The sequence below is a fragment of the Pelecanus crispus genome, chromosome 1 (genome assembly GCF_030463565.1).
Source record: "Pelecanus crispus isolate bPelCri1 chromosome 1, bPelCri1.pri, whole genome shotgun sequence".
Classification (NCBI taxonomy): domain Eukaryota; kingdom Metazoa; phylum Chordata; class Aves; order Pelecaniformes; family Pelecanidae; genus Pelecanus; species Pelecanus crispus.
Window position 1 is genome coordinate 215269398 of NC_134643.1, and position 26436 is coordinate 215295833.

Below are 26436 nucleotides of genomic sequence, written 5' to 3' on the forward strand. Positions count from 1 at the left end.
TTGTAAACTGTCTCTCTCTCCCTCACATTGTAGTCAGGGATAACACGGTCCTCAGATGCTTCATAACAGTGGGGCAGTGTGATGTATTGACATACTCAGTTGCATGGTTGTGTTCCCATTCAGGAAGCCTTTTTGATAAAGTTTAATGACCCCCCAGCATCAGTGAGAGACATGAGAGGCAGAGGTGGTTTTAGTTAGTCAACAGTAGTAAAAATGACATTTTATACAATGGAAGAAAACCTCTTTCAAGTTTCATTTATCACCACTGCTTCCTTTTCATTGTTTATTTTCATTGTACAAGATGCTTGCAGTAAGTCTGATATCCATCTGGATTATTAATTAATCATCTTTCATTCATTGCCTTTCAGGCAAATATTTCTGGAATGTGAATGATCTACAGGGAATGCCAGGACAAGCCCCGAGCTGCCGATTCACATACAATAAGGATAGTGCACTGTGCTGTATTTATGGGGATATGATGAAGAAAGCCCAAAATGTTCAGGAGTTTCATGAGGCAAAATGATTTTTTTTTTAAAGAAGCCAGGGTGGAAAAAGACTAGATCGTTTAGATCTGAGACTCCAAATTTTCGTCTCTCTAAATATTCCTGCTATATCTCAGGTACTGGCAAAACCACTAATCTGTCTGGTCCTGACTGCCATACTTGTGCATAAAACACAAAGGTCCCCAGATCAAAGCTCCCCACTTGCCTTCTTGTGTATATGGGAAACTGAACCGTTGTTAATGTATGCATTTATCAGCTGCACGAAGCAGGGACTCTCTGGCTGGATGTAAATAACCTCCCATCCCCTCCAAATCCCACCCTGACCTCACCTGTCTGTTCCTATGAACTTGCCACCCAGGCATTCCTAGATTTAAATGTGGATGTGCAGAGAATATATCGAGCAGCTTTTGTGACACTGCAAACGCAATTGAAGCACACAGTTTTCAGCCTCCTTCAGCCACCCTGGAGCCAAATCCTCTTGTGCTCATTTGGTAGTTTGCTATCAAGTTTGACAAATTCCAGTGCACTTCTACATCAGTTCTTCAGGAGTATCTGAGAGACGTGGTAGCCCTGGAGGGGCATTTGCGTCAATATGGACAGTAGGGTTTGGAGCAAGAGTTTAACAACATCTGGTTAAACTAAAAGGAGGAGAACCTCAGCACCAATTTTGCCCTCACGAGACTGCATAGGAGTCTGACTAATTTCCACACAGGTCTGTAGGGCTGATCTAGAATAGATCACTTGGACAAGCAATTAACTGGTAAAGATAAACATTAAATCGATAAAGGTAGTAATTATGTGCAGCTTAGTAATACATAAGAGATATAATCTGAAAGGCAACAAATTGCATCAGTCTTGGTGTTACAGCAACAGTAATCCCAACCAGGAACTGCGTAATTCCCCATCATCACTCAAGATCAAGCCCTTGATGCTGAAGTCCATGACTGGCAGATTTCAGAAACTCCATCATCTCAGTGACTTCCTCAAAGGTTAATTCTTGGACATGCCACTGAATTCCCTGAGTCAGCCAAACTGCAAGACAATCTTTATCCATCCTGCAGGCATGTATGCAGTTATGAAAATCTGAATCTATTTAAAGCACTTGGAGTCTATTTTTCAGAGAGAGACATTTATGTTTTCTCAGTCAAAAGTTGTACATATTTCTGCATTGTAGCATGGGAGCAAGTTATTTGAACACAGTTATTGCAGACACATGGTTGGTTGTGCTGTCCTCTAATGCAGCACACAAACCGCTTTATACAAAACGAGGAAGAAAATGCCAGTTGTGCTAGGATGAGGAGCACACATACACTTCCTTGGAGCATAGCTTCACCCCTAGAAGCAGGAAATTTGACCATAAAACTTAAAAATACCTTCTGTAAAAAAAATCATAAGACTTGCTGAAGTTTGCAGTCATGACTAGGTGCATCCAAACCTGCCAGGTGGCTTTAAAAGCTCGTGTTCATTGTCAGCAGTGAAGCCTGGATAGTGCTACATATAAAAGTGGACAACAAAATAGAGCCAACTGATTCAACCAGGAAAAGAGTCAAGAAGGCAGCTATAAGTAAGGATATTCAGCATGTAGCCAGACTGAGAGAGACTCCTTCATCAGCAGAGGGGCTCTATGAGCTCTTCACAGACCCTAAGTATCAGCCCTGCCCTCATTCTTTAGTTTTGTCTCCCTGACTCTCATCTCTATGATAAAGCCAGCTTGGGCTGTGCCAGCACCAGGAGAGGGAGAGGTACCCACTGGCACACACCACCTCCAGCACGGGAAAGTAAATGCACTGTACTGCTGCCATCTGTTTGTGCCAAGCTGTCCTGCCCTGGGAATGTTTAGCGTCACATCTGTGTGCTAACGGGGACACCCTCTGTCCTGTCAACTGTGCAATCACTGGCTTCACTGATATATGTAAATATTAAATCAATATTTAACCAGTTATCTTGTGGCTTGACTTGTGCGACCTAAAGGACTTGTGGCTTCAAACTAGGTCTGGTAGGAAGACACATGGAATAACACAGAAAGTAGAGTTAAATTCACCTTGTCTAATTTGAACCACTGAAAAGGAGCCTTTTCTGGCGTAGGCATCAAGCAGTGCAATCCATGGAGAGAGGCAGCCTTCCCCCAGCTCATACTGAAAGAGATGTCTAAAGCAGGCAGGAGGAATTGCCTCTCCAGGCAAGATTCAGTCGTCCACCCTAGACAGGAGCATCTGGTACCATTTGAAGAGCAGCAAAGGATCCTGCTCAGCCTCCAGATGCCACTTGAGGTGGCAAGGATCTCCCACATGTCCTGTGACACACCTGAGAGCCACTTGCAGATCTCTACAGACCCCAGCATCTCAGCTGAAGCTAGCAACACAGAGGTGTGGGTGACCAAAACAAACACCTCTCTCTTGCAAACAGAAGGTTACTAAAAAATCATTTAGCCAAGATACCTAAAGGTGGCTATAAAATCAGGTTAAATCATTTCAGCTGATGGCTTTTCAGATCCCTCAAATCACCTTTTACATGTATGTTAAAGCCTAAGCTCTCAGAAGTGTCACCAGAACCTTCTCCAGGAGCCAACTGGCACATCACAACAGGGGCGACTCCTCACACCAAGCACTGCAGAGAGACCCATAAGAAAATGGCTACATAATACTAATAACAATAATTTTGGTTTGGACAGAGAGCTGGCTTGAGTAAAGACAAAATATCATGTTTCAGAATTGGTATTACTACAGATTTTAATTTTTTTTTTTCAAAAATGTGAAGAATTCTTTCAGTTAAATCTCCTAACAAAGGAAAAGAGGCATTTCGTCTCTGAAATGTTTTATGTATTGCACACATGAAGAATTTAGTAAAACTAAGGAACTCATAATATTCTTTTCTATCTATCTTTTATCTCTATTCATCTTCAGTCAGCCTATCTACCTACCTACCTACCTACCTACATATCTATCAGTCTGTTTTTTCTGTATCTACCCGTCTTAAATAATTAATGGTCAAAACCTCACACAGGCATAATGACAAAATATTTGTTTAATTTTTATATTTATTACTCACTGTGCAGTCTCACCACACAGGGTCTCATACAAAGCGTAAAAATGTGTTACTTCCTAATGAAATTATCCGTCTCTCTTCTGCATTTGAAACTCATGCAGATCAGCTACTTGCAAATCTGTGTTGGTTGGAAGAGATAATACCTCCAACACGTGAGGAAAAAGTGTTCCTGGGATTGACTTGCGATAGGAATAAAATTTCAGACCAAGCACACCATGTGAAAAATTGTAAATGTTGGGAGACAAATGGCCCGGTGTTTCAGCTGCGAGGATCAAGGACATGATTCAAATACCTGGGTTGGAAACCACAGACTAGTTCATACCATCTCATTTCAAGAGGTACTCTCAGATCATTTTGATGCAAATAGCTCAGACGCCTCAGGCCCCAGTGCTCGTTTTTTTTCTTGGTGAGCAGAGGAAAGCAAACCAGTGAGAGGTTGGTCCCTGCAGACCTCCTGTGCCACGGCCTCTGCTCTACTGTCCCATCCCTACTGCCTCCCAGGGAGCTCCTCACAGGCAACCACTTCTTGGCAAAGAAACTTCAAAAAAATCCCAAAGGAAATAATAATTTAAAAAAAAAAACAAAACAAAACAAAAAAACCCAAACAACCAAAAATAACCTTTCCAGATTGTCAGAGTACTTTTTTTCATTTCCTACAGAGCACCAGCTCACTGGGCTTGTCCCTTTCCAGAGGCATGACAGGGGACAGCCACTCTTCAGAAATGCCCTTCCCTGCTGGACCTGTCTCACCCCACAGCCCCCCTTTCCTCCTGAGCCCAAGGGCTACAGAGGGCTGTCTAAAACTCATCATCAATAATGTAGGACATTTAACCCAGAAAGGCAGGGAAAGAGCTTTATCTTAGGCACAGAGGCCACTGTTTTGTCCATCTTTATTTCTTCCTGTTGGTTAGTTTCAAAGCTGAGTAGCGGTAAGTGCTCACTACAGTGCAGAACATTTCCACCATACATAGAAAACCTCCCTGGTACACAGGACTCCTCACTTTCTTCCAGACACTCCCCCGTTTTTATCAACCACCCATACGGGAGTTTGTTTCATCAAGGTCAAGTGATAAGGAGAGAGTAAGAGCTCAGCTGAGTATCCCCCAAGCAGATACTCAGAACTATTGGAGATACACCAGAATATCCTGGCTGCTGCTCCAGAAGGGCATGTGTCTCCCACAGGGGCTCTGTAACATCTGCTTGCCTGTGTGGACATCTCAGAGTGGCACCAGCCATCTCTGTGTAAGTATCCAAATCAAGCCCTGAATCATCTACTGGGTACAGCAACAGCACTCTTAAAAGCAGCCCTGAGTCCAGCAGGCTGAGATTTGCCCTCGCCCTGTCCTCCCTCCCAGAACCTAAAATAGGTCAGGGAATCACCTCCTAAAATATTTCTCCCCATGGGTAACGCAGGGAGCTTGAAGTGAACGGCGCAGCAGCTGGCACCCAAAGACGCAGCCCTCCATCATGAGTGGGGAGGTGAATTCCACCCCAAACATCTCTCCATTAGTGAGATTTCCGTTTTGGTAAAATAGATGCATTAGCTGAGAGTCATCTAGTGGCAAAAGAGCACAACAGATTCAGTGAGGAACTGGTCTTCTTGATAAAACCTCATGCTTTTACAAGCCTTCTTCCATGCACTGTATGTCATCAAAACCACTGCAGCTTCAGATGAACTACCTTACAAATACTTTTTCTCTAGGTCTCCTTCATCCCATCATGTAACGTTTTCACTTACATTTTGTCCTACCACATCTGCCCTCCATCCCTCTGGGTCTTTAAATGAAGTCTGCCTGCAGATTTTTATGCCTGCCACTTTTTACTCTTTGGGTGTTTGTTCTTTTTTTTTCCAAGAGATGATAAAAAGCGGAGTCAGTCCAGATATTCTCTGCAGATGTCAAAGAACAAATTCAAATCTTGCTTTGGACATGTTGAATTTAGTTGACCCCCACATGAAGGATGCAATGCCAGGTATTTCCTCCCAGGAGTGCCTGGCTGCAGAGCGGGCTGAGACCTGGCTGCATGCACCTTCAGCCACATGCACCTTCAACCCTATTCTGTTCCTGCCTAGGAAATATGCTGCAAAATGTTTGTTTCTAGAAAAAAGTTTAGCATGTGTCTGTGTGTAAACAGCATTTTAAAAGGTTTTGAAACATCCCATTTTGAGCAAGGAAGGCAACCCAGAGAAACCAATGGCTCCATTGCCACTGACAGCTGCAGTTGCTACAACTTTGTAGCAGGTACATTTAAAGTGGAAAGGAGTGTTTCTGATTACCGCCCAGAAAATGTGCCTTCAAAATGCACAGTGTCCCTTTTTGTACATAAATAATTGGGTCAAAGTTAAAACCCCTTACTCAGTCAAAATAGCATTTGATTATAAATATAAAGGAATGTTTCTCCTAAGGCAGGATAAATAATCATCTGGTTGTCAGGCTTTTTCATCTTTTTTAATTGTCACTTTTTTTTTAAACACTTCTTATAGAGTCTTCCCACCAGATCACTGCATAACTTACCGAAACCCTTATTTTCCCTTGTACAGAGATGTGTCACAGAAAACATGGGGTTCCTGCACTTCTTCCCCCAGCCATCACCCATGTGCGTGTGTGTTCCTACCTGTATCCTGCCCATGGGACATGCTTAACCTGTGCCGCTGTCATTTCCACGCACAGCGACTCCTGGGTATCTGCAGGAGACGGCACACTGCAGAAAACCTTCCTAAAGATTTGGGCTTTCAAACTCCTGCTCAGAGCATATCTGTGAAGAAGAAATCTGTGATTTCCATGTGGAAAGGAGCTACCCGCTCCACAGATGAACGCAAGTATCCAGGAAAGCCAAACAAGTGCCCTAAATAGGGCAGGTTTTACATAGAATTGGCTATCAAGGATCATACCTGGACAGATGAAAATGATTCACAGGGCAACTGAAAAGATACCGGTATGGCAACTCCACAATAAATGTAACTGACTTAATTCCTTAACGCATAAATAAATTGTTCTCAGAATTATGTCCATTTAAAAGGAGCTTCACAAAGTAGTTTTAAAAAGTCTGTATCTTTCCTGTAGTTTTATTCCAGAATCTAACACCACCTTGCTCTCCTGCCTGCTTCCAGCAGTGAAATGATAATGTGCTTTTTTTGAATATCAGTGTGCAGCTCCTTCAGTTGTTCAGTTCTTTTACTGTTTCCTAGGTTTATTTTGATGATTATTGTGGGTTTAGTTCAGTCAACTTTAAACAGACAAATTCTTAGCCCTATCTTCTGCGTTAGCCTTGTGCCTAGAACCTAGAGAAATATGGATTATTTTCATACCATTGCATATTAGACAAAATATAACATATCCCCTCCTTTAAGCCAAGCTAGTACTAGCCCTCACATCAGTGCTCCATTGCTCTTATCAACTCTAATTCCTACCCTCTTAATCTGCTCCCCAGAAAAATAAGATTGGGTATCTTCTGAAGAATGGGGAAGACTGTAGAATTGCCAGCAGTCCTCCAAAGATACTCTGCATCCAGTTCTCAAGACTTTTGGGTTTATGGCTCTGTTTTGCACGGCATCTTTTCTTACAAAGTACAGCAAACATACTTAGCAGTTTCTTTACAAGGTGGCACTACTTTTTCTGGGTTTTTTGTATTTTTTTCTGATTGTGGACTCAATCAAAGAATATTATCATCAAGCCATTATTCCTCTTTATGATCTAAATTAAGCAACAGAAAATGGCTCTAAATATACCAGGCTTAGTGTCTTTGATTGTGTTTTTTACGTTAACTTTAGCTACTGGAATTTGGGCTTCTTGGAAAAGCAAAAAGGACCAGCAGAACAGAAACCCAACTGAAATGGCCATAGTTGGAGGCAGGAATATAAATGTTTTCATCGGATTGTTTACTGCAACAGGTAAGTTTTCTTAAAGGACTTTTAAAAAATTCTTCTTAAAACACATGCGTTACACAGATCTGGGGGACTTCTCTTTCAAAGCAGGTGAACTCCTTTAATGTCAGGGCAGATTTTACCTAAGTGTGGCTTTAAAGGAGTATGGTTTCATGAATCATTTTGGGATGGATTCTTCCAAACCTCTTCACACTGAGCAGAACCTAATGTTTATGTAGATTCTTTTAAATTAAAGAGATTAATTTAAGAGTTTAGTTAAGTCTTAAAGAGTTTAATTTAAGAGTGACTGAAGAATACGACACTTTTCATTAAGGGAGGACTCTGGTCTTAATCTTGAACCAGTTTCAGTTATCCAGCATAACAGAAGAATTTTACTCCTGGAACAATCTAGTTCTGTGTGGAATAAATTGCTACTCATGGCGAGCATTGGCCTCTCTGCTAAAGAGAAAATGTTTCCTCACTGACTGCTGCCCTCCGCTTCCCTTTTCTCTCCTTGCTGCCTGGCATCACTGAAATTTGCTTCCCTGACCCATTTTGTGTGAAGGCTTCTCCAAGCGGTATTTGCCTGGCTAAGACACTTAAGCCCATGTTGTAGGTTTGTATTCTGACTGCAATGTCTGCTTGCATTTTTTTTCCTAGTGTCTATTTTCTCAGATTGTGTATGTGATGCTCATGAAGGATGGTTTATCAGACACAGCAGAATAACAAAGGCAATTCTGTTTGCTCTAACAAAGTCTTCCACTGAGAAAAATGAAATTAAAAATTAGTATATTCAAATTGCATCTATATATTTAAACATTGAGCTTTTCCACGCACACATAGATATTCATTCTTGAACCTGGGAAATTATTTAGCGTGAGATTCTAATACTGTTACCTGTACTCAGCAGCACATCTCACTATGGGAGAAAACTGTAAAGAAAATAGAAGTGTGATTAAATATTTGTGTGAGAAAAAGGTTTACAAGCTCTCAGAGTGTTCTACAAGACTAGTTGACAATATGTATCACGATTCTTACCTTTCCATCTTCCATGTTTACAGCCACGTGGGTTGGAGGAGCATATATCAATGGCACAGCGGAAATTGTCTACCTGCCTTCAAAAGGACTACTGTGGGTCCAGGCACCTGTGGGATTTGCCTTGTCCCTTGTTATTGGTAAATAATGGTAATAGGGACGCATAAGCTTTAAAAAAAATCATATGAGTATATTAAGATGAGTAACAGTGTATACAGTACATTTTAAAGGTGATTTTGTTTCTTCAGTCTCCCACAGATCCAGAATAAGCATTTGTAATGCTATCCTCTAAACTGAAACATAAGAAATTGGGGTAGCTGGGAGCTAGTGTAGAGTTTTGCCTGCTTGGAGTAATTTATAGGACAAAAATCTTATCTGAGAACTTTAGAAGCATGTGTCTATATGCCTATTGCTTTTCTATCACGGTCTCTTATTTACAGACTACTGAGAGTATTGGTATAATTTTAAATTTTTGTTTCAAAATTTCTGTGTTATGAAATACTACTATCTTGATTTTTCCACTAAAATGCATTCTTCTGAGTAGTCTCACCTCAGGATGAATTGGTAGTGCATCCAACTTATCCCACTTTACAGCTGGTCACTATTTTGTTGAAACTAAGCTAAGTTTGCAGTGTCCTATACCTAAGTTGCCATTTTTAACTCCGAGAATTATTGGACTCATGCTGAGGTTCAGCTGTCTTGCCAAGACCAAAGTTTCTTCCAGTGCACACTGAGTTATACCATAACTCTCTAGGGACACAGGATGATTAAAGCAAGGAGACCTGTGCAGACCTTGCACAGGAATTTCTAAAAGAATAATAACCTTTTTTCTCAAGTCAGAGAAAAGAGTCCAACTGACGTGAATATGAATCAGGCTTGGAAATATACTGCCAGCATTTCTTATGTGAGTAATTCTTACTAATGAAATTGAGGAGTGCAGGTCTGATCCTGCAATCTTTACTCAGGTCAGTAGTGCCCAGACAAGCAGTCCTGTTGGCTTCAGGGTTAGGCACAATACGTATTCTTTGTTTTTAATGAGACGGCTGTACGTCTGAAGTCTAATATTTAGATGAAGGCGGGTGGGACTCAGCTCAATGCACAGATTAAAACAATATAGTTCTGGGAAGAGACAATGAAGCCACCAAAATGAAAAAGTAACCAGCAAAGGAACGTATATCAACATGTTGCGTCACATGGTCAAGGACAAAAGTTTGTCTCTTTTTTAGCTAAATATGAGTCTTCAATTCCTCACTCTGCCAACTGACATTTTCCACAGGAAGCATTTCAGAAAATTTTGTGTCAGGTTGGTAGGTCATTAGAGATGGAGAGGAGACTATATGTGAGTGTTCTCTGAGCTAAGTTCCTGTTAAAGTCACACAGGTATCTTATGCCATTTGGGGTGTTGTAGGGGGTCTTACATGGCCTCCAGTAGCCACTTCAGAAAGATGTAGGTCTGCCAAAAGTGGAGGGTCATATCTGTCAGCTGTAAGCAGATGTCCTTTATAACCTGGGACCTCTCAGATAAATGAAACCTCACATTGAGGCAAGTGAATTGAGGCCCCGGTGTCTGGTTGGCTGCATCATTCTCTATGGTCCATTATGTACGAATTTCACACTCACTATGCAGGTCTGATACCCAAAACCCATTGTATTCTTACATTTTTTTTCCTGGAATATAATACATGCAAAATTTCACCAAAATGTCATCACTTCTGATAGGTGGTTTCTTCTTTGTAAATCCAATGAGATCCAAGAATTATGTGACAGTGATGGATCCCCTTCAAGAAATTTATGGGAACCTGATGGCAAGCTTACTCTTCATTCCACCACTGCTAGGAGAGGTGTTCTGGTTTGCAGCTATCCTGGCATCCCTGGGTAAATACTTACTTTGCTGTTATATTTGTTAAAGGTCATGGGGCACAACTATCAGAGTATAATACACATTTGGGAATTGTGTTGGACTAAGCTGTGGAAAGTTGTGTTTCATGTCTCCTTTTGTGAGAGGTACACAAGCATTTCTCATTTCTGAAAAATATGTTTTTAGGTTTAAAACAAATGACACTAGTATATATTCATGATATTATAGTAGAGAGGTCTGGCAATATGAGTTTGTACCTTTCTCTTGCCTGGGGGAGAGCAGATGTAAAAAGACAAAGGGCCTTGCAAAGGCCATGCAGCAAGGTAGCAGCAAGAGCAGAAAGGGAACATGGGCTCTCCTGAGTCCTCACTCTGCCCTCTCTCTGTAGACCATGCAATTCTCATACAGTGTGGTGAGCTGGCATCAAGGGATTAACATGTCCTTATTTGTTCTGTATTCTGCACATATGAAATCTGTCTTAAAATACTTGACCACTGTCCTTGTCTGCAGGAGCAACAATGAGGGTCATCTTGGATATTGGAGGCTCTTTGGCTATCATCGTCTCAGCATGCACTGTCATACTCTACACTCTACTGGGAGGCCTCTACTCTGTTGCATACACAGATGTCATCCAGCTGGTTTTCATTACCCTCAGCCTGGCAAGTCCTGTGCATTTCTTTGTTACCAGTTTCCTAACTAAGGGAAAAAATCCTGCTGCTCTTTTCAGTATGTCTCAGACCAAAAATAACTCTGCCAATACTGGCCTTTTCCCTACAGTTCCTCTTCAGGAGAACAGGTCTCCTGAAATGTCTTACAGTCCTTATGCATTTCAGACAGTGCTCATACAAGCTATTGGCCTTGCTGGGTGAATGCGGCTGCTCACAAGTAGGGTCTGCAGAACCTGTCCAGAACAATCTTGGCTGGAAAGGAGAAAGATCTGTCTACTGAAGGCACCAATTGACCTGAACTACAGACTCATGTTCTTGATGATGCCATGAACCAGAAACATGTAGATTTAGAGTAAGGAAGGGGGAGAAAGGAAGACTCGTAGTCTGGGTTTAATCTTACGTAACTTTATGTTCTACATCTACCCTAATTTCAATATCTGAATAGATTCACCAAGAACAAGGACCCTGGGAAAATGGTTAATTATTTCCGTTTCTATCCTAGTGGGTCTGTATCCCCTTTGCCCTGGTGAACTCTGCAACAGAAAGTATTTATTACACTGCAACTCATCAATCTTACCAAGACCCTTGGATTGGGAAGATAGAAAAACAGTATCTTGGAAGGTGGCTGGATGACTTCTTCTACCTGGTACGGTGGTTGGGACAATGGATTGTGTGGGGACTTTCTGTTTGGAAAACTTGTGGGTTCTTCCAGCCAGGAGCCCTATGTTGCACAGTTGGCAGAGGCAGGATAATGTGTAAAACCTTCTCTCAACCACTCTGCAGCATGCTGAATGGACTGGGGAGATCCAGGGCTCAGCTGTGGGGAGGAAAGAAGCACTAGCGACACTCCATCCTTTACCCACGTGAAGGAATGTACCTCTTGAGTAAGACCATCCAGGCAGCTAGTTCCACTCCTGGCACCTAAATGAGGCATTTCCTACCTTTTGAGAGGTTGGTCTTGCAGCCTCAGTAGTGTGCTTTTAACATAATTATGTAAAATTCCCTCTATTTAAAAAAAAAAAATTAAAATGACACAGCTGCAGGTCATCAGCAAGCATGGTGCCATTGGCTCCACTGCACAACTCAACTTTTGAGCTACCAATATAGCCAAGACTACAGGAGATTGTTATGCTCTTGCTAGATTGGTAATAGGGACACACCAAAGCTTGAGCTTATTTGGTGAGGATGGAATTTCCAGATTTTATCTGATGAAATTTGTCTGGTAAGAAAGTAAAAATGGTGATTTTATTTTTAATTTTAGATTATACTCTAGCTAAGTTTGGGTAGATTTTTTACAAAAGTTGCATTCCTGAAAAACTTCTCTTTTCCTCCCTCGGTGCCTGTTTCACTATGCCAAGCAACCTATTTTCAGCTTTCTCAGTCTGCTAAACCATTAGCCTGTTTTGATCAAAATTTCACATCCATCACAATGAAAGCAAAGGAAAAGGTCACCCTCAACTATCAGAAATATCATCCTCAAGAGTTAAAGCTGGGCAACATTTATGCATTTGAAATGAGTGTTTTATAACAGTAAAAATTACCATCCATCTGAATGGATGGATGATGCCCTACAGCAGCCAGCAGCCTGGTGGGTACCACTGGTAACAGCTGAATGTTTCAGGTGCTTGGCAGTATCCCGTGGCAAACTTACTTCCAAAGAGTGCTCTCTGCTGCCTCACCAGGACAGGCAAGGATCATATCCTACCTCTCTGGACTTGGCTGCTTTTCAATGGCCATCCCCTCTGTGCTCATTGGTGCAGTTGCAGCATCCACAGGTAAAACTGTCTCTGAATAATGAACATGTTTTTGCCAAAGGTGATTAAAACAGGATCCAAAGAAGTCCTGATTCAGACTTCAAATTACCTAGTCCTGTGTGCCTAAAAGTGTAGCCCTGGCCATCAAGCTAAGTGGTCTGTACCAGAAATGTGGAGCCCTCTGAGTTTCAGCACACAACTACCTAGAGACTTTTAAACAGCCCCAAGACCTGTTTAAAACTATTTCATTAAGATGAAATGGCTTTTCATGGACCTTGTGTTGAGGAAAGATGAAGGCAGACCCTGTAAAACCCTGTTTAATCCTATTTTCCAAGAAATCATAGAATCATAGAATGCTTTGGGATGGAAGGGACCTTGAGAGATCATCGAGCCCAACCCCCCTGCAGTGAGCAGGGATCTTATGCTTGCTTCTGTTAATGCCTTCTGCATGTAAGACCCAGCAATATTACTACAGATTGTTAATAAGGTTCTGAAGAAAACGTGCTTGAAGGAATCAATAAGTTCAGTCCTGTAAACTCACAGCCCCCACCCAGGGGATCAGTCCTGTGTCGGCTGTGAGTAAAGGTTAAGAGCAGCCAGATCACTGATCATTTAAGGAAATCAGTTGAACTCATTAATTCATCTGTCACTAGGGGCATCAGAGCAAAACTCCCCTCTCCTCATGAGCAGGGTCTACAAGGTTGACCTTTAACTGTCCCAGTTCTGGAAACATACGAAGCACAGCTATTTCTATAGATGCTACTGGGGAAAAGGAAAATCTTTGTTCTAGTGAGAGCTGCAGCATGCTAAGGGGAATCACAAGAGATCATAAGAGAATCTAAAAAATTAATCCAAGTCCTAAAATACCAAGTGGGTGTCAGTCCTTAGCCCTGCTGTGACTGGTCCCTGTGGAAAGGCAGCTTCAAAGGCAGCAGAAATGTCAATGAAGGGTTTGTTGTGAATCTTCCTTGTTCTGTTTTAAAGACTGGAACCAGACAAGCTATGGTCTTCCGAGTCCACTCGAGAGAGGGGAATCGGCGATGATACTGCCACTTGTTTTACACTATCTCTGCCCAGCATACATCTCCATTGCTGGTTTGGGAGCCATCGCTGCTGCCGCAATGTCTTCTGCAGATTCAGCTCTTCTCTCTGCTGGCTCCATGTTCGCTCACAATATCTACAGGAAAATCCTGAGGAAACAGGTACTTGGTTACAGCATTCAGTAGATTTGGTGTCAGGAAAGATGCTTTCATTTCAAGAGCATTTTAAATCCAGTCTGTGAGGTCTGCAATTAGAGATGTCTGTCCTTCAGCTGCTCAACTGAGCTCTGGAGCCAGAGCTTCAAACATGGGTCAGGGGTGTTCATATCCTTGGTAGGGATGCAAATACCCACACTGGTGAGCTTTTCTTTTTGAAAAATAACTGGTATAAAATTTGGACTAGGCTATTAATGGAAACCACATAAAACCATGACCCTTAAAATTACAGAGGGCAGCTCCATCTCCAGGGGTGCCTGCCTTGGGCAGCTGCTGGTGGCAAGCACGGCCTGAAAGCAGTGAGGGCTTGGTGAGAACCAGCTCAAGGCAGGGCTGGGCAGTGCTGGTCTCCCCACCAGTAAACTCTGTGTCTGTAATGTTACAATCTCTGTTTTACAGGCTACAGAGACGGAGGTCTTATGGGCCATGAGGACCTCCATGCTGGTGTTTGGGGCTGGGGCTGCCGGTCTGGCTTTTTACTCCAGCTCTGTCTATGACCTCTGGTTCCTCAGCGGGGAGCTGGTGTATGCCCTGCTCTTTCCCCAGCTCTGCTGTGCCCTCTTCGCTCCCAGCACCAACACCTACGGCTCGGCTGCTGGCTTCTTTGTTGGGCTCCTCCTGAGGCTGCTGGCGGGGGAGCCTGCCCTGAGCATCCCGCCCGTCATCTGCTACCCAGCCTGCTCCCTGGTGAATGGGACCTACAGTCAGCTCTTCCCCTTTAAAACATTCACCGTGCTTCTCACCTTGGGGACGATCATTGCTGTTTCGTACCTGGCTGCAGTTTTGTTTCAGAGAAACCTCCTTCCCCGCAGGTGGGATGTTTGCAATATCACGGGGGGAACCAGCACCCTCATCCCCCTGCAGCAGATGGAGAAACAGATGGGTTTGCCAACGGTTGCGCTAGAAGAGAATTGTGATTAAATATGGGGCCTTGTATGAAAGGTCACGGTGCTTTCAGCAATTAGAATATGGCACAAACAGCATCGCTCTTCCCTTTGCTTTCTCTAGTACTTAATTATTTAAAGTCCTCACAGAGTAATAAAGGCACACTCTATTCAGCCAAGGAGAATGTGTGAGCTCAAAGTCTGCAGTGATTAAAGGCACGTGGTGATGGAGCACGATCTTGTGGTGGTGACCACAGGGCACTTCGGGCCCCAGCAGTGTTTGCTTCGGTGTGCCCCTGGTACCCCACCCGAAAGCAAGGCTACAAATCATGCTCCAACATTTATGGCATTAAGTCACATACTTTTCTCACCACAAAGAAGACAAATTAATGTTTAATAGATTGGGTATTCTTGATTAAAAAAAAAAAAAGGTGAGCAAACCTATTCCCATTTGTGCTGCTTTTGGCTGGGATAGAGTTCATTTTCTTCATAGTAGCTAGTATGGGGCTATGTTTTGGATTTGTGCTGAAAGCAGTGTTGATAACACAGGGATGTTTTTGTTACGGCTGAGCAGCGCTTACACAGTCAAGGCCTTTTCTGCTCCTCACCCCACCCCACCAGCGAGGAGGCTGGGGGTGCACAAGAAGCTGGGAGGGGACACAGCCAGGACAGCTGACCCCAGCTGACCAAAGGGCTATCCCATACCATATGGCGTCATGCTTAGCATATAAAGCTGGGGAAGAAGAAGGAAGGGGGGACTTTTGGAGCGATGGTGTTTGTCTTCCCAAGTAACCGTTCCGCGTGATGTAGCCCTGCTTTCCTGGAGATGGCTGAACACCTGCCTGCCGATGGGAAGTGGTGAATGAATTCCTTGTTTTGCTTTGCTTGCATACATGGCTTTTGCTTTACCTATTAAACTGTCTTTATCTCAGCCTACGAGTTTTCTCACTTTTACTCTTCCAATTCTCTCCCCCATCCCACTGAGGGGGAGTGAGCGAGCAGCGGTGTGGTGCTTAGTTGCCGGCTGGGGTTAAATCTCACCACCATTACAACAGCTAGAGTTTTAGCATAACCATCCCTGGAGAGCGCATCAAACCTACAAAAACACAGACTACTGAATGCACTGCAACCAACAGAGCCATCCAGCAGTAAGATCAGTTCTGCACCATTCTTTGTATGCTTTACAAAGCTTTCTTTGATACCACAAAATCTTTTGCATAGGCCTCTCCCCAGCCATGGTCTCAGGCCACACAGCCGGTCTGCTGCCACATAAGTGAGGAGAGGACATCCCCTCTCATATGACCTGGTAGGGCAGAAGTAGATGAGCAAGATGAAGCAACAGGCCTTAATTAATGGATAAGAAAGTTTTACATAGCCACTATTTACAAAAACTCAACCAGCTGGAAAAATGGAGGTGCCAGAGAGACTCTTGAATGAGTCTGCTCTAAAACAGCTGGTTAAATCACTAGTGTGAAAGTGTTACCCAAGCACAGCAGTGGGATGGTGTGGGACATGTACACAAACTGGTGTGTGAGAACTCAGAGGACTGTGATGACAGAAAGGTGCTGGAAACTGACCCTGAACCTGCCTGCAGGGACACAAAATCCTGAGGGCAAGATCCCAAAAGATTCAAGCCACCAGGTCTGTACAGAAAAGCCCCTGATACCTTGTTGGCATAAATTCTCAACTTGTCAGAAGAAAAGCCACCCAGCTAACTAGTGAGTTTGGCCTCTAGCCTGAAGTCTGATGGACCAAGACCATCCCACAGTGGGATGGGTAGTTAAGACGGGAGCTGAAATAAACATTCAGAAGGATCCTGAAATGATGGCTCACGGCTGGCTGTCATTTTATACTTCCCTCGGCAGCTGTGCAGTGGCTCACCAGGGGTCAGTCGCAGTCCACCCACAACAGCCAGCAGGAACCGCGCTCTTGGCAGCCCCTCACCACAAAAACTTTACAGTGGTTGTGGGAGCTGCTGTGCGTGGAACCACCTGGCACTGTTGGAGGGAAGATATTTACTGACAAATCCAAAATACCCCACAGGAGAGCAACTCTGACAGCCAACTAAGCTGCCAAGGGTGAAAACAATCTACTGCTTGGTGAATTGCTTCCAGCGCATGCTGAACACCCCGCTGAGCATGCATAAGGCAAGGAACTCTGCTGGTGCCACCATGCACGGCCGCAGCAAGCTCAGCAAGGAGCCACATGTCTCTCTCAACTGTACCAAGGCAGGTGCAGTGGCTTGGGAGGAGGACTGGCAGCCCTAAGCTCTAGATATGGCTTTCATGACTCTGGTCCCCATGAGGAGCACCCATCTCCTTTAAAATACCCACCCTCAGCAAGGTGGAGATTCTGCTCCTCATCAGAAAAATATCACATGACTTTATGCTTTGCCCTAGTGTTAGTAAACACCTGGGCACACTTAACTTCCTGTGCACAGCACTTCTGTTGATACACTTTGTTAAACCAAGACCAGAAATTCTTTCCTGTATTTCTAGAGACTGTCATGAAATATTAATTATAACGTGTCTAGAAAAGGGAAAAAAACTGTTTTGAAAATTAAAAGCATTACCATTAACTATGGCCCTAGGTGGTCACCCACTGAAGTCTTTCACACCTCAGTGATTTGAGTGGGAGCATGTGAGGTCGTGCTTAGCTAAGGGAAGACACCAAAGCTATCATTACCATAGCGCCAGAAGAACTGGGCTGTTGTTAAATCGCAGTTACTGTATGCTGATCCAAGCATACAGCCCTGAAAGCATTAGGGATGACCTAATTTGGGGACCTGTATGGCCCTCTGTGTGGAGCAGACCCAAGCTGGCACAGTGCACTTGCACAAGGGCACAGACCTGCTGCATGGCCCAGATGAAACTCCAGTGTCCTCACGTTAAGGTCAGCGTCCCACTCACCGACCATCCCACCTAGTGGCTCTGACAGGCAAATGACTACACCTGGAGATATCTTTTTTCCACGCCGCTGTGCCCAACTTCTCCTGCTGCTCCTCTGCAGAGTCATGAAGTTTGATATTAAAGCCTTTCTGTGCTCACGCACTTGGCCTGGTGGGCAGTAGATCCACAGCTTCCTGAGTCAGCGCTGAAGGACAGCACTCTGGGGTAGGACATTGCTGAAGAGTGTCACCACCACCGTCACATCACCACCCAGCGTCACCACAAAAAACTCCCAGGGACTTCAAATACAGAAGTCTTAAGTGCTGTAAGGGGTATCTGGCATACTCAGCAGAGGCACTTTGCCCTTACAAAGCTTCTCTGATTTTCATACCACTAAAACACGCTCTGCTTTGCGTGGAGAGATGAAAATGGCAAAGGCACAATTACTGTAACTCTCCTGAATGTTTACCATTTTCCATCCTTATATGACTCCCTCCTCAGAACATCCCCCAGCAAGTGTAAAAAGAAAACATTCATCAAGGTCAGGCAAAAGCAATTAGCTGCAAGTAAAATAAATATAAAAGTAATTCTAGCCTATACTTAATGACAAAATGCCTAGTTGTTCCAGACCAGTACACCCAAAGTCCTTGAGGTGTTGCCAGCATGGGGGATGATGACCCAGCTCCCATGAAATCATTCCTCTCACAGGTTACCGACTCCAGTTCAGTGTTCCTTTTTTTTTTTCCCTGACCCCTCTTTATAAAAAATTTGCTCAAGCACTGGATGGTCCCACTTTACCCCTCCACTTGTGGATTTACCTCCTTTGCCTCCTCAATGTGTCCATGCCAGTGACTCTGTACAGTTCCAGTTTTCATTAAGTTTTCCCAGCCTAGACAGCTGCTGTTTCTGGCATTTTTGAGGTTAGTATCTGTCATGTCTAATTAAAAAAAAAAAAAAAAAAAGACCTGCAATTTGGGAAGCATTTGGTTTTGCAGTGAGTTCTCAGCATCTCATCAGACCCTCACCAGGCATCTTTGGATGTCTGGTTTACATAGATGAGAAAAATAGGAACATAACACTTCTGAAGGGAAATCTGCACCTCTTCCTCTTCTCACTTACGCTCAGTTTTAGGATTTCCTAAACGTGTCCTCACTGGAATAACAGCTGGCATCCAGCAAGAAAGCAAAGAAACACTCGCAGGTTGCCAGACATTTCTAGCACTGTCAGGGAGGTAATTCCATGTGAGCAATGAGCTGCGTGGGGCCAGGGTGATCCTCTCATCATTTCCACATGAATGCCGTGCTCTCTGGCTTTGTCCCACATGCCACACAGCAATCTTCCCTTGCAGTTCTCAGACTTTCCTCCAACCTCTGCTGAGAATATCTCAGCTAGCAGAGCTTTTCAGTCCTCTAATAACTTTTGCTGCTCTAGATCATCACTGACTCTTGTGTTCCTATAACAAGGGAAAAATTCAAAGGCATTAATCCCCCACAACAGGGCATTTGTAAATCCAGAAAAAAGCAATCTTGCTTTGCTGATCTTTAAAACTTTGAGGCAATCCATCATCATCCCCAGGGATGGGAATACTGCTGCAGCAAAGCCCCCAGGTAGGGGCCAGGATCATCTTTGTGACTGGAATTTGGGCTGTCTGAAATAATCAAAAAAAAAGGAGAAAAATGTAAACTGGAGTAAGGTTTCCATTATCAGACACAAAAGCATGAACATCCCAAATGATATACAGCTAAATTTTCCTTAAGTCTGCTGGGAAATGTCTTTCTTCAACATTAAACAACCTCAAGAACAGACAGTATTTTGCTTCAGTTCTTTGGCTAAATGGCCAAATGGTTTTGTTGTTTTAAATCTTTTGGCAGGTCTCTTGAAGTAATACAGGACCTGCCTTGGCAGAGGCATCCATTTTCCACCTCCCCTCCTCAGTTTCCCTCCACCAACTATCTTATCTGACTCTAGAAGTATTGCTGCACATGTTAGACTTTGCAAATCTGCCTTAAGCAACTCACCTGACTCACTCGTGCTTTACTTTCCCAGTCCCTCAAAGAGGGACAGCATTTTAATTGACTCCAAGAATGATTTTGAGATTTTTGGAAGAAAGCTCTGTTATACAAGGTGAACACTCATTTTGCATGAGTTGAGAACTTCTGTTCATAGCTGGAGGGCAGTTTTCCTAGTCAGTTTAATTCACAACCCTGAACAAGTGGAGGTTGTTTATCTTTGCTTTAGCAAGGCTTTTGACACTGCCTCCAACAAAATCCTCGTGAGCGAACTGATGAAGTACAGGTTAGATAAGTGGACAGTGAGGTGGACTGAAAAGTGGCTGAACTGCCAGGCTCAGAGGTCTGTGATCCACAGCACAAGGTCCAGCCGGATGCCAGTCACTAGTGGTGTACCCCAGGGTTTGATGCTGCTGTTTAGCACCTTCATTAATGGCCATAGTGTTGGGGCACAGTGCACACGCAGCAAGTTTGCAGATGACACAAAACCAGCAGGAGTGGCTGACACAGCAGATGGGTGTGCTGCCATCCAGAGGGACCTGGACAGGCTGGAGAAATGGGCTGACAGGAACCTCAGGAAATTCAGCAAAGGGAGGTGCAAAGTCCTGCACCTGGGGAGGGATAACCCCAGGCAGCAGGACAGGTTGGGGGTCAACAAGCTGGAGAGCAGCTTTGCAGAAAAGGACCTGGGGGTCCTGGCTGACAGCAAGCTGACCGTGAGCCAGCAATGTGCCCTTGTGACAACACCGCAGCACAAACACCAACAGCCTCCTGGGCTGCATTAGGCAGAGCATTGCCAGCAGGTCAAGGGACATGTGTTTTTGTGTTCAAAAAACGGGTAGATGTGGCACTTCGGGACACGGTTTAGTCTAGTCTACCCTTGATTGGCTTAGAGTAGACTTGGTAGTGTAGGTTAATGGTTGGACTGGATGATCTTAAAGGTCTTTTCCAACCTAAACGATTCTATGATTCTATGATATGAGCCTTCCCCTCCACACAGCCCTGGTGAGGCACATCTAGAGTGCTGTGTCCAGTGCTGGGCTGCCCAGTACAAGTAACAAGTGATAGGACAAGAAGAAATGGCCTCAAGTTGTGCCAGGGGAGGTTTAGATTGGATATTAGGAAAAATTTCTTCCCCAAAAGGGTTGTCAAGCATTGGAACAGGCTGCCCAGGGAAGTAGTGGAGTCACCATCCCTGGAGGTATTTAAAAGACATGTAGATGTGATGCTTAGGGACATGGTTTAGTGGTGGACTTGGCAGTGGTAGGTTAACAGTTCGACTTGATGATCTTAAAGGTTTTTTCCAACCTAAATGATTCTATGATTCTGAGAGACATGGACTTACTGGAGAAAGCCTGCTGAAGGACTATGAGGATGATTAACGGCTTGAAACATCTTTTATATGACAAAAGCCTGAGAGAGCTGGGACTGTTCAGGCTCAGAAGAGAAGGCTGAGGGGGATCTTATCAACGTATATAAATACCTGAAGGGGCGGGGGGAAGACAACAGAGCCAGGCTCTTCTCAGTGGTGCCCAGTGAGAGGACAAGAGGCAATGGGCACAAACTGAAACACAGGATAATCTATAAGAAAAGTCTTTTCCACTGTGAGTGATCAGGCACTGGAACAGGTCACCCACTCCATCCTTGGAGATATCAAAGCCAACTGGACACAGATCTGAGCAACCTGCTCTTGACGACCCTGCTCTGAGCAGGAGGTTGGACTAAACAATTTCCAGAGGTGCCTTCCCACCTCAGCCGCTCTGTGATTTTGTGACCCTGGAAGAGTGAGATGCCAGTCTCATGGCAGGATCAAGAAGCTAAACTTCAGCAGCAGCATCCCTTCAGTGGGCTGGACTGGGGCTCTTTTCAAATGTGTTCTCACTTTAGCCATTGGTAATAACAAAAGTTGAATCCTAGAAAGCTTTCATTGTGAAGTTATCATAAAACTATGCTTTTTTTATTGCTGTACAGTGATCTGGACCCACAATTCTCCAAGAAAACAGAAGTCCGGCTTAGCCAGCTGCATGCAAGTGTTTATGAAACTGACAAAAGCTGGGACAAAAAGGGCAGAACAGTCTGGATCATTTATGTGAATATGGGTGTGGTAAGGAGTCTTCAAGGCTCCTGGTGCCACTTGGTTTGTGCATGACAATGAGCAGAAAGATTCTAAAAATGGGAAAAAGAGGTTCCAGATGAAAAGGGTTGCTGCACTGGGTTTTGGTCAGCTGCCTCAAAGGAGATGAAGAGCGTCTTGGACACTGCTTGTGCTGAGTCACTCCATGGGGCAGGGAGAGGACCCGGTGGACTCAAAGGTTATGTCTACATGACTAAATGCTCCTGCATGATGGAGCACTCCTGGGCCCCTAGGCCAAGTTGTACAGTGAATGCAACCAGACTGTGGGTGTGCAAAGCCTGCTAAAATAGAAGTGGAAGACTGCAGAAGATGGAGGAGCCAAATCTAGTTCCATCTCAGTCCTCTGGAGTGATCTGGAGTGAACTTTCTCCAGAATAGCACCTGAGTTTTGGTTTTGAAGAAACCAGTTTGTTCACTCAAAAAAAGACCCAGGGAATGCACTAACATTCATGCAAAGTGGACAGTCAGCGGCCCAGGACCTGGGACCAAACTGAGAGGATAAAATATTTGCAGTAGACAGACCTGAAGCAGCAAATGCCAGCATCTGGGCAGCACTCTACTGTCGCCTGGGCTGGCAGGACCACTGAGATACCCTGAGGCTTCCATCGTCTTGGTTTTCCTTGACATTTTTAGATGACTGTCTGGTTTAGCCCCACCCAGCAACTAAGCACCGCACAGCTGCTCACTCACTCCCCCTGCCCCGATGGGATGGGGGAGAATCAGAAGAGTAACAGTGAGAAAAACTCCTGGGTTGAGATAAGAACAGTTTAATAATTGACATAAAGTAAAATAGTAGTAGTAGAAGTAATAATAACAATATAATAATAATAGTAATGATAATATACAAAGCAAGTGATGCACAATGCAATTGCTCACCACCCACCAAATGATACCCAGCCAGTCCCCTAGAGGCGATCACTCCCCCCCAGCCAACCCACCCTAGTTTCTATACTGCGCATGACGTCATATGGTATGGAATAGCCCTTTGGTCAGTTTGGATCAACTATCCTGGCTGTGCCCCCTCCCAGTTTCTTGTGTACTTGGCAGAGCATGGGAAGCTGAAAAGTCCTTGACTAGTGTAAGCAGTACTTAGCAACAACTAAAACATGAGTGTGTTATCAGCACTATTCTCATACTAAATCCAAAACACAGCACTATGCCAGCTACTAGGAAGAAAATTAACTCTATCCAGCTGAAACCAGGACAACGACTTCTCCTGTGGAGCATCTGAGATGGTATCAGACAGAAATTTGATTAAGAAACAAGAACAATGCAAAATCAATGCCATGTGCATTAGGTGGATTAACAGCTGGCTAACTGACAGGTCTTGAAATTTAATTACAAGTAGGAAATTATCATTCAGTCTCTGAATCTCTAGTGAGGTTGATTCTTGACATTATGCTATTGAACTGCACTTATCAGCGACTGAGCAGGCAATGAGGAGCAGTCCACATCGTGTGCTCAGCTGGGCGAACAAACAAGATGCACTTCAGTATGGGCTAATGGACAATCTAACACAGATGTCTATAGAGAGATCAGGTGAATGACAGTCTAAAACTGACTATTGCCTGTGTTGTCCTGCAAGGAAGCCCCAGGTGACGCTATGCACTGTAATGTTGAAATTTAGATGAGATGAATCATACCCAGAACATGTTCCTGCTGCTTTGCTAATGTCTCTTCTCTCACAGGCAGGGCTTATGACAAGATCCAATGTCTGGAAGTTGAAACTAGACAAATTCAGACTATAAACAAGGCTCAGCTTTTAAGGACCTTTTCAGGTCCTTTAAGTGTTAGAACAATTTGCCGCGGATTGAGGTGGATTCTTCATCACTAAAAATGTTTTCATACAAACATGGAATTTATTTTCTCCCAGAGTTCACCTATGCTCATAATTCAATAATAACAGGCCTTGACATTACAGAATTTGAGAGAAATTTTACACTATGGGACTAAAGCAAACTGAAAAATCTCCAACTTTTCCACATTTTTTACAATTTTGGTGAACTGTGCAGTGTTGTGTTGTACATCACATAATGCAGCTCTGGACAGGGCTCAAATCACAGCATGATGAGCACAGTCCAAGGACTGATATGCAACTGAACTGAACAGGACAGTTTGAAACAATGCCTACCAGAGATTAATTCCCCTGCACATCCCTTATTCATGCTAAGTTTTCAAGCCTAACTATGATAATAAATTGCAAAGATTAACTATGTAATTGGCGATTATCACATTAGATGGAATTAGGAAGTAACAGGTAGGGAGCCCTGTCAGTTTGAAAGTATTCATCAGTACAGGCAAGGAAACGAGAGGGAAGAGCAGAAGAGCCACAGACAGGAAAGAGAGAGAAACACAGGAAATGGGACTGAGGAGCACAGCACAGGATAGTCATAGATACAGTGCTCAAAGTGAGGATATTCTCTTCTTTGGGGATATATTCACTCCTGGAGGATGCTTAAAGTGACAATAAGGTACTGAACAATGGCCAGAAGCTCAGCAACTAGTAACATCCACCTTTGCCCAAACCTGCCTTTGACATCAGAAAAAGGTCTATGTTGGATAAATTTACCCCATTGTCCCATATCATCATTAATTAAAGGAGAACTGAGATGTAGGAGTGGAAATTTCATGGGTGGTAAAGGGGAAATTTCAGTTCTACTTTCCCAAGCAGTATTCTTCTCAGTTAGATACCACACATATTGGACCTTGAATATTAGGAACTATGCAGTTGTCATCATTTCATGGAGTAGTGAAACAGAGATGAAGAAAAATGGGCCTATTTAGGTACTGAAAAGGCTTTTTTCATTTTTTTTTATTTCTTGGCCTCACTACCCAGTTACTAATTGTAAATGTAAGAAGCACTCTATGGACAGGGAGTTATACACTGGACAGAAAACAGAGACATTTGGTTTCCAGAAATGAGTTATTTTATGCACCAGTGGTGTGCAGCTTCTCCTTGGATGGATGTGGCTGGTTAGAGACAGGCTTTCATACCACTGCTCTGGACCTGAGGAGAAAGGATATGGGAAGCAATCATCAGGTCTGTGGTGGGAATGTAGGCAGGTTGAATTAACTGTGCCCTCTCTGAGGTTCACAGGCACTGAGAATAACACACTACTCTGAAAATGAAGTCTTTAATGTCTATGAGCCCTGGTGGCCACCTGAGCCCTGGTGGCCACCTGAACAGCAAAGCGTAAATGAAAAGATAGCCTTTAGCAGCACCGCCGTCACCAAAGGCCATGCAGAGGTTGTGTCCTGACATCACTGAAGGAAATTAATACCACCTTAGCATGAATTCATGCTAACTTGCATGCAGCCTATGAAAGATTACTGCACAATCCCATCAAGGTAGATCTAGACCAACCTCGCTGAAGCTGCTTAGGCTATATAACCCCTTCATCAGGAGGAAAGTCACATTTGCCCATATCAGTCTGGGAATAAGACTGTGAAAAACGTGGAAATGAGGCTGAAATCAAACCTGCCATCTCTGGCCTGTGGCTCCTTCAGTTCATTCAATTAAAACACAGGTCCTCCACAGGCTTACAAGGGGTTTTCCCAAAAGCAGGAATCAAACATCAAACATCTAACAAGGATCAGAGATGAATACAGATTGAATATTCAACTTTTTTCTCCAGTTGCTGTATTGATGTTTCTACATCAATTCATTAAAAGACCACCTTTCCAAAGCCCTTCCAGGTTCAGAGAATTGTTTAGACATTTTAAATAGAAATCTGGGGTACAGAAATATATAGGTAAACTTAAATTTGCAGAAAACACTAAATTCACAGAATTACTTAGAAAAGTAAAACCTACAGAAAAAAATAAATGCTGTTTTGAAGTAGAAAAAGGCTGGGCAAACCTTTCAAGAGCACTAGATGAACTGCCCCTGCTTGCTGTCCTTAGGATCAAGCACTTCTTTTAATTCCATGTGTAACTTGATTTAGGGGAGTATTCCTGTTCACTTCATCATGGTGATTCAAATCTAGGAAACACTACACAAACTGAGGTCATGGTTTTGCAGTGGTCTCTCTGCATGTGGGGGTCAGTGCACACACATGAAGCTCCAGGAAGTCCTGGGGCTTTGGACGAGGCTCTGCACTGATCAGCTGCACATGCTGTTGTGCAGCCCCTTCTTGGAAACTCAAAATGAACCCCACAGGGTGGCAAGACCACAACTGGGAAGGGTGTAGAAAAGGCAAAGGGCTACACCCTGCAATATGGATCATAGGACTGGCCATGTTAGACCTTGATTTTAACTTTGCAGTGGAAATAATGTCTGTCAGATTGGCACGTTACTGTTAAAATCAACAGCAAAACTTAAAACTGGCTAGTTGGATATAAAACCTGGAATTTCTAGCTGTACTTCCACCATGGAGTCCGACATCATCATATACTGGCCCTGTTGCTACAGAGGACCAAATTCTAGGTCCTACACATTTTTCGTAAAGCAAGCACTGTGTCTGAGAGCCATTACCCAAACGCTGTGTATGCCAGGGCTATAAAACACCCAAGAGGGAAAGGCTGTTTACCTTCAAGAGGT

At 43.7% G+C, this 26436-nt stretch overlaps 2 protein-coding genes across 2 annotated transcripts in view; both read left to right on the plus strand.

Moving 5' to 3' along the window:
* Positions 1 to 26436, plus strand: part of MRE11 (MRE11 double strand break repair nuclease) — a 277276-nt gene that overhangs the window by 157751 nt on the left and 93089 nt on the right. The gene's annotated exons all lie outside the window — the stretch shown is intronic.
* On the plus strand, positions 7260 to 14902 carry LOC104029408 (high affinity choline transporter 1). The gene is made up of 8 exons (XM_009480740.2): positions 7260 to 7437; positions 8472 to 8585; positions 10165 to 10320; positions 10814 to 10962; positions 11474 to 11617; positions 12593 to 12746; positions 13710 to 13927; positions 14381 to 14902. The coding sequence occupies exons 1-8, from the start codon at positions 7260 to 7262 to the stop codon at positions 14900 to 14902; spliced, it is 1635 nt and encodes a 544-aa protein (XP_009479015.1).